At 44.9% G+C, this 8,598-nt stretch overlaps 1 protein-coding gene across 2 annotated transcripts in view; it reads right to left on the reverse strand.

Annotated features, from left to right (window-relative positions):
* C1H20orf194 (chromosome 1 C20orf194 homolog) overlaps positions 1-8,338 on the reverse strand; it is a 79,339-nt gene extending 71,001 nt beyond the window's left edge. The window contains exon 1 of one of the 2 annotated variants that reach the window (XM_037387951.1): positions 8,215-8,338. In XM_037387951.1, coding sequence (XP_037243848.1) covers positions 8,215-8,300 — 86 coding nt within the window. In that variant the 5' untranslated portion in view covers positions 8,301-8,338. Of the gene's footprint in view, positions 1-2,202; positions 2,253-8,214 lie in introns of those variants that run through there. The other variant, XM_037387961.1, reaches the window with a different exon arrangement.
* Positions 8,339-8,598: the final 260 nt, after the last annotated feature.

The raw sequence follows: 8,598 nt of genomic DNA on the forward strand, positions 1-8,598 counted from the left end.
TTTTGCTATCCTCCCCTCCCCTTACTGACCACTTTTAAAAGAAAGGAATGATGGGAACTCAATTTGACAAAGAACAAGTATGGAAACTGCTTGTAAGAAACTCATGGGGAAAAATGCTCCCATTTATTAAAAGAAACATTATTATACAATACAAGGTAAGTTATTCCTAAAATCTTTAAATCTTAATTTCACACTAACAGGTTCAACAAAGGGCAGATCTGATCAAATATGTTTATAACTTAAAACAAAATAGTGTTGTAAGTCTGTGCAACAAGACCGGAAGAAAAAAGCAAAATACAGACAGTTTTTGTCTTCTTTAGCTCTGTGAAAGTGTTTTCTGATCTGTTCAAGCAAACCATGGTCAGGGTGAAAAGGAAAGAGGAACTGGGGGAGGAAAGTAGTTGCACATTTATTCTAGGTTGGGTATTTCTTTCCTTCCTTAAATTTTGATTTAAGATTCAGAACTTTACTCTCCTAGAATTACTTTCAGTATCTTGCAAAGAAATTATAACTTTGCTGCACCCCTTAAAAATACATAAACCTCTCAGAATAAGCTGCTAAAAAACTTCTGCCAAGTAAAGTTTAATGTCAGTGGCACATTTCCTTCAGGAGACAGTCCTGATATAAAAAGGAAAAAAAGCACAGGGCAAATTAGATGTTCATTATTTTGTAATGATATGTATGACCATAAAGATGTTTATTTCAACCTTAATATTAAACAGCCTTCAACAAAATATTTTTCCTTGCCTCATTTAAAGAATATTTCTTCACAGAAATATTTTCAACATCATTTCAAGTGTGTATAAAACATTACATTCAAAGGCTTCCATTAAAAACAGAAGACTTCTGTGTCTGAAGAAAGACATTATTCAGAAATAGTGACAAGGATAATTAGAATTCTTACTACATGCTTTTAAACAATACAGGCTAAACTGTGTATAAAAGTCAGAGGGGAAAAAATGGCATTTTCTTGCATTTCGCATTAAACAGTCATCTGACAAAAACAAAGAAACTGTCCTGGGAACAAAAATCCATGACTTTTCCCGCCTCCAAAGCAAGCGCCCTAACAAGGGTTCTGACTTTTAACTCCTTTTCATTTTACCACAGCAACACAATTTCAAACAGAAACAACGAAGAACAAACTCCACACAACAGCATAACCCTCTGGGCTTTAGGAAGTTTTCCTGGAAGATGTGGCTCTGGATCCACCCACACATAACCACAACTAAATTTCACAGTAGCTTGCTGCTGAAAAAACATCATTAGGTGTGTTCGAAAACACATTTACATGAAGCCCTTCTAAGGAAGCCCCAAATTCCTGGACTTCAGTAAGACCTGGACAAGACATAAGCTGCAAACTACTTATCCAACTATATCCAACGAGACAACCAGGCTTCTTTAGTTGTGGATAAGAAGTTGAAGTAGGTGAAGTGAGATTTTTTCCAGCATGCACTTTCATGAACAGCATGAACAGAAGATGCAGTTTCTACATCTTCTTAAGCCAGTAAGAGTCTACAGTGCTGCAAGGACAGTCTCGTCCTTCTCACTGCCTTTGTATCTGCACTAACCATCTTGAAGCCATGTGTAAAGTCAGATCAGCTTATGGATCCAAACAAACTCCAGCCCAGGAATTAAAAAAAAAACAAAACCAACATATAAGCAAGCTGATCTGACTGCTGATGAAGGCAGGGCAGAAGGCAAAGCCACATTTTGAGGTGGCATCTGGCAATAAAGTGTGCTTGGGCCAATTAAGAAACTATATGTTGAGGTACTTTATATTCTGCTAATCTTGGACTAGATCCAAAAAAGGAGGAAGATAATTGACAATCATTAACTTCTAAGAATTAGTGCTCATCTGTTCATGTCTTCATACTAATTATGCAAAGTACCTTGCTTTACAACAGTCTAGCCTGTCACAACTTAGTAACAGACATGGTGCTGCAAGCCATGTATGTTAGCAAATACAGAGAATATTAACAGTGCCTTCCTCAATCAGGAGGAACACACACATTTTTTTAAGTAACGCCACACAGAATTTTGATTTTATATGTGTCCACAACATGTTACTTTCGTCTGCATCCCTTCTTGCTAGCTGAATTTATTCTGTGTGCAAGTTTCCTCTACGTAATATTGTAATCCAGTGGTACTAACACAGCAACGATATTACCATTGATCCCAACTGATTCCCACAGGATGGCTTACAATACATCTGGGATGGCTGCAGCTATGGTTAACATGCAATTCAGCTGACAAAGGATGTGATTTCACCACGCTGACTACGTTTTGCTTCATCTTGGCAGATGTTACGCTCCTCCCCCACAAAGGCTAGGCAGTCTTAAAAACCCACACACGGTAAAGCTTTGACAGATAACAGTGAACAAGGGGCAAAACCCGAGACATCCCTGGCAAGCCTGTGCAAATCCTCATATTAACAAGGTTCATATTCAGGAAGTGACTTGAATAGATTTGTGCTGTCTACCTAAGACAGACACTGGTTTTGACAGTAAGTACTTGATATTAAAATAAATAAATAAAATGGAAAGATAAAACAGTTTCTTTCCGCAAATCTCACTTCCTGTTAACTTGCTGCTACTACCATCTGTTTCCACTCTACTTCCCCCCCCCCCCCCCAAAAAAATGAAGTTTATTTTTCATGGGCCTCTTGTTGACCTCACAATTTTGACCAGAAACATTATTATTGTCTGCTTATTTCCCACAGTCTCACATAATCTCCATCTTGAACATTTCTGTGAAAACAGAAACCTGAAGTCAGACAGTTAAAGACTCTCAGAATCTCACTGATTTCAAAAGTAGCTTATCCAAAATGGACTAGTTTTCAACAATAACATACTTTCTCAGGTGTTGTTGTTTGTTGGGTTTTTTTCTTAGCTCACCTAAACAACTTTTACTGCTTGGCAATCACCCAAGGCAACGGCATTCACCCACCTCAAAATACATGACAATTTTCCAGCTGTTTTCAACTTTTCTCTACAATGAACACAGGGAACTTGATTGCAAATAGGAAATCTACCAACCTCAAAAAAACACTTCGCATGTTTAGCAACAGAAAGTAGCACTGAACCTTGAATCCCGGGCTCAGCGTTGGGCCCCTCACAGCCAGACAGACACTGAGGGGCTGGAGCGTGTCCAGAGCCGGGCAGGGGCTGGGGCACCAGCCTGGGGGGGCGGGGGGGTCAGCCTGGAGAGAAGGGGGCTGGGGGGGACCCGGTGGCTCTGCAACGGCCTGGCAGGAGGCTGTAGCCAGGGGGGTCGGTCTCTGCTCCCCAGGAACCAGCGACAGGACGAGAGCAAACGGCCTCACGTTGCGCCAGGGGAGGGTGAGATTGGGTGTGAGGGAGCATTCTGCACCGAGAGGGCTGGCAGGCGCTGGCACAGGCTGCCCGGGGACGGGGGTGTCATCATCCCTGGGGGTCGTCAGAAACCATGTAGCTGTGGTGCTTGGGGACATGGTTCAGTGGTGGCCTTGGCAGTGCTGGGTTAACAGTTCAACTCATGATTGAATGGTCTTTTCTAACTTAAATGACTCTATGTAATATTAACAATGGAGGTAAAGGAAAAAATTGCAGCTCTGTGTGCATTTTACAGGACCAGATTCTTGCTTCTTGACCTTAATAGTAATATTCAATTCTGTAATTCAGACACCTCAAAGCACACAGGAACAAGCATGAATCTCTTCTTACTAAATGTCTGAGAGTACCTGATGCCATTTGCAAATTACAAGCTTGCTCAGCATCTTTGGCACTTCAACATATCTAAAGAGTGGTATTATTTATTAAGTAACCACACCAAGATTCATGCTGGCATCTTCTATAACCATGCTGGATAGTGCAGCCTTAGGTTAAGCAACTCACAGATTGGACCTCAGTATCAGCTAATGGACTAGAAATTAAGTTCTTCCATGGGTGCAATCAAATGATAGGTTGTCCACGACCTACACATCCATACATGCCAGTTAGACCTGCAGCCTTGACACATTCTCTGTTTTAACAAGCTCATTTACAAATACCAGGTCTGTACTTTCACTTCTTAAAATTGCAGCATGTTATTGATGCCAACCATTCACCCTCAAAAAACATCATCACCTGAGAAAATGACAGTATTTGAAGAAGCAGGAAAGACTAGCAGCTTGAGTGTAATTATGCTGCCATCACTCAATCTCTGATCAGGAAAACAAGGCAAGTGTCTGGCACTTCAGCAAAAATCAGAATCATAGAATTATCTGGATTGGAAGGAACCTTCAAAGATCACCTAGTCCCAACACCCTGCCATGGGCAGGGGCACCTTCCACTAGACCAGGTTGCTCCAAGCCCCATCCAGCCTGGCCTGGGATGAGGTATCCACAGCTGCTCTAGGCAACCTGGTCCAGTGCTTCATCACCCACACAGTAAGAGAATTTCTTCCTAATAGCTAATCTAAATCTACCATCTTTATTTTAAAATTACCCTTTGTCCTATCCCTACAGGCCCTACTAAAAAAAGTCTGTCCCCACCTTTCTTATCAGCCTCCTTTAAGCATTGAAAGGCCACTGTAACGTATCCCCAGAGATGTTAAGCTACAGTGCCTTAAGACTAGATTTACTTTCAGAGCCCATCACTAGACCACAACCACTGCAGCCACACTGCAAAACACAAAGCCAGATGCTTTGCCATCAGTTCAAGCTGAACGACCACGAAGAGGTAACTTCAGCTGAAGCTCCACAGGCAGCAGTTAATGCAATAGCTCTGATTCTCTTCCTGACTGCTTTTCCTTCCCTAGCACTTTTTCTACCTTTCTATTCCTATCAAACACATAGTCCCACATATCTCTTAACTTGGGCTCCAGCCTAGTACTCAACAGACCCTAAGCCATCCAACTTCCCCAACATGGTAAAAAATTATCCATATTCAAGGCATGGGGCTTATCTTATTGGTTTTTTTCCTCCTGTAAATCAGAAAGTTAAATTAGCTCTCTCCTTGAAAATCTGAAATACAGTGCATCCCCTAAAAAAAAATTTGGTGAAACTGTGCTATTACAAAATCCTGAACCTCAACATAATTACATAAGGAACACATGGATACAAACTGTTAATCTTTCAACACAAACATGTTCCCTGCTAAAACTGGTTGGGAAACCGCAACAACTCTTTCGTCCCTGCACCACCGTGCTCCCAAACACCCCACCAAATACTCCTCTGAAGCCACAGGGGGGGAAAAAAAGCCACATACTTAACCACTATGTAATTAAAACCAGAATGGTTTAGAGGATAATATTAGGCATATAGGCAGAGACAACATAAAAATTAATCCAAGTATTTATTTTGCACTTCCTTGCACAGGTACATGGAGAGAACTAAGCTGTATTATGTTACCAACATGGGTAATCAATAATGAGGATTTGCCTACTCTGATTTACATAAAGGTAATGCAAACTTGTTGTGTGGGTCCAGAGCCCTACCGAATAAATCTAGATGGTGATATTTAACAAAAGCATTTAATAGAAATTTTGTTCAGATATGCATGTATTCTTAAGGAAAATACTCGCTACTAAAACCAGACATGAAACATGACATCACCTTCTAAAAAGGCATACCCTTTTTTGGGCAGTACTCATCTCTTAGCTATGGGATTTTTTCTTTTTATTTACAAAACCGTTCTTTACTTGCTTTTGTTGTTACAATGCTGAGGTTCACCCTGGTAAATGCCAGGTCTCAACACACCATATGGCAGACCAAAACTCTGAAGTATGTGGAAGAAGTCCAAGAATTATCTCTGCCCATTTCTCTATTCTTTATATAGTCTTTAAGAATTTTTCCATTCCTGTTTGGGACTTGGGGGCACGGGGAGGAGGGTAACGGATAGTTTTGTTTTAAGTTATTTTTATTAACTGCCTGGTATCTGCTGACTGCTTGGGAAATTTATTGCAAACACTGGCCTCCCTGCCTCCATCTGGCCTGAAAAAAAAAAAAAACCCTGCACAAGAACGAATGTTGAAGAGGAAAAAAAATTAACGGATGACATGCCTCCTACAAACATGCCAAATTACAGATGCTGTCTGGATCTCTCTGTGGAGCTCAAAAGCTTGCAGATGTTCACAGAGAGTCTGAATGTTCTCATGACAACTCTAAAACAGGATCTCAGATTACAAAAATTACTCATAAAGAAAGAGGCTTGAGTGGAAACCATTTTCTCTTCCAGCTTTTTTTTTTTTTTTTAACCGCCTTGGTATTTTGTTACTGATCACGAAATTTTAGATGCTTTCCAACTACAAACAAATACTAAGAATTAAGATCAATTTATGCAGTGAAAACAGTATTTGAAAAGGTCACTTTTCCTTCACTCTTATGATCAATTCAATTTCTATCTGCAGGCAGAGAGGCAACACAACCGAACAGAACAGCCATGTTCATCTATTTCAAGCAAACAGAACCTCCATTTCTCTCTCACAGTACAGAATTTCTCATTTCACAGGCATACTGTCTGAAAAGTGAAAAAGCTTTTGTACCCTTCTTGTACAAAATCTAAAAACCTTTTTTTAAAAAAAAATTGAAAATCTACAGCAAACATAGACCCACTTAAACACCCAGAGAGCTTAGACAGCTGTTTGCCTGCAATTTACATGTAATGTCCCAGTTACTCTATTATCTGACTTCACCCTGGTAAATACTTCCATGTATTGTGCTGTAACTATTGAAAGCACCAAGCACTTCAGTTCCTGATTTGTTCTTAATGATACTATAGAATAGAATCATAGGATCACTTCAGTTGGAAAAGTCCTTTATGATCATCGAGACCAACCGTTAACCCAGCACTGCCAAGGCCACCACTGAACCATGTCCCAAGCACCACAGCTACGTGTTTTTGGAACGTCCCCTGGGACACTGACTCCCCCCCATCCCCAGGCAGCCTGTGCCAGTGCTTGACAACCCTTTCAATGAAGACATGTTTCCTTATACCCAACCTAAACCTCCCCTGGTGCAACATGAGGCCGTTTCCTCTGTTCAGGTACTTGAGATAATACACTGCAGTCTAATACACACAGGGGTGCACCTTAAGTCTCTAAAAGGAAACAGAGCTCTAGCAACCTAAGGATACCTGAGCTGACACCTGAGCTCTCACAGAGCCAATGCTATCATCTAACATATCCCCATGCCCCATCTCTTGTCAAGCTCTATCCCCCACACTTCTGAAGCCCAGAGATTGTCATCACCTTCATGCCCTCAAGCCACTCTCCACAAGCCACCCAGCAGGCGCCAACACAAATACACTTTCTCCTTTTTCTCCATAATCCCTCAACACCCCCGCAATCTCTGCTAGCTCTACCCCAGTTTGGCTTGCCTACATTTCACAAGCCCTTTTTCCCTACTTCCAAGGTAACCCCACACCTACTCCCTCCCAAACCAGACCCAGGCTTACCTCCCCACCGTAACACCACCCCAAGCCCACTCTCTCCAAACCAGCTCCCCTCCAAGGTCCCCAAATCCTCTTTTTGTCCCCTGGCCCCCAGTCCATCACAGCCTCGCACACACCCTCCACCAGCCGGATTCAGGATTCACCAGTCCCTACACCCACAAGGTCAAGTCAGGCTCCTGCCTGCCATCCTGCCGAGGCCATCCACACTTCTACCCCAGTGCCACCTGCAATATCAGCCTGCCCCCACAATGGCCCACCCTCCTCCCCACAGCCCCAGCCCCTAAGACCTGCTCCGAATGCTCCAGCCCCCCATAACCACCCCAACACTGCCTAAACCCCCTACAATCCCCCCAAAACTCCTTTATGCCCCCTGCACACCACAAAAGCCTCTCCTTCATGTCCCAAACTCCTTTATTTTTACCTACCTCTGTCCCCCCAAAGCCCTCTAACCCCCCAGCCCACCCCAACGCCCTTCACACCCTAGTTTCTCGCCACTCTGCCCCCCCAGCTCTCCGAGCACCCCAGCTACTCCCCCCAAACCCCTTAACGCCCCCAACCACTCCCTCAAACCCTCTGCATCACCCCCTTACCGCTGCCCTCCCGCCCCAGCCCCGCTCCCACGCAATCCCCCCAACATCCGTGGCCCCCTCCACACCCCCGGCCCCTCAGAGCCCACCAGCGCCCGGCCCCACCCCACCGAACCCCTCAGCGCAGCCCCGAAGCCCGGCCCCTGTCTGTCAGTTCCTCAGCGTCCGCCCGCTCCCTCAGCGCCCTTCCGCGGCGGCTCCCCCCCACCCGCCGTTACCTGAGGAAGGCGCCGGCGGCCCGGGGGCGACGCGGCGAGGGGCGCGGGGCCGGCGGGAGGAGCGCGGAGCGGCCGCACAGCGCCATGACGACGGCGATGCGGTACCGGCAGGAGGGAGCCGGCAGCACTGCGGGAGCTGCGCCCCGCCCCGCCCCGCCTCGCCCCGCCTCGCCCCGCCCCACCCGTACCACCGCGCTCCCCGCCGCGGGTTGGGGGGCACAGCGGCGCGGCCGCACCGCTGCCCGCGCTTTCCGCCTTCCCGGCTGCCTAAGGATTCAGGCCGAGCCTCTCGTCGGCTCACACGGAGTGGGATCGGAAAGGTTTCTACCGCTGGCAACAGCTGGGCGCAAACATAGACGGGGATACGGCTGGTTCCCCCCCTCG

Source organism: Falco rusticolus, chromosome 1 (assembly GCF_015220075.1).
Source record: "Falco rusticolus isolate bFalRus1 chromosome 1, bFalRus1.pri, whole genome shotgun sequence".
NCBI lineage: Eukaryota > Metazoa > Chordata > Aves > Falconiformes > Falconidae > Falco > Falco rusticolus.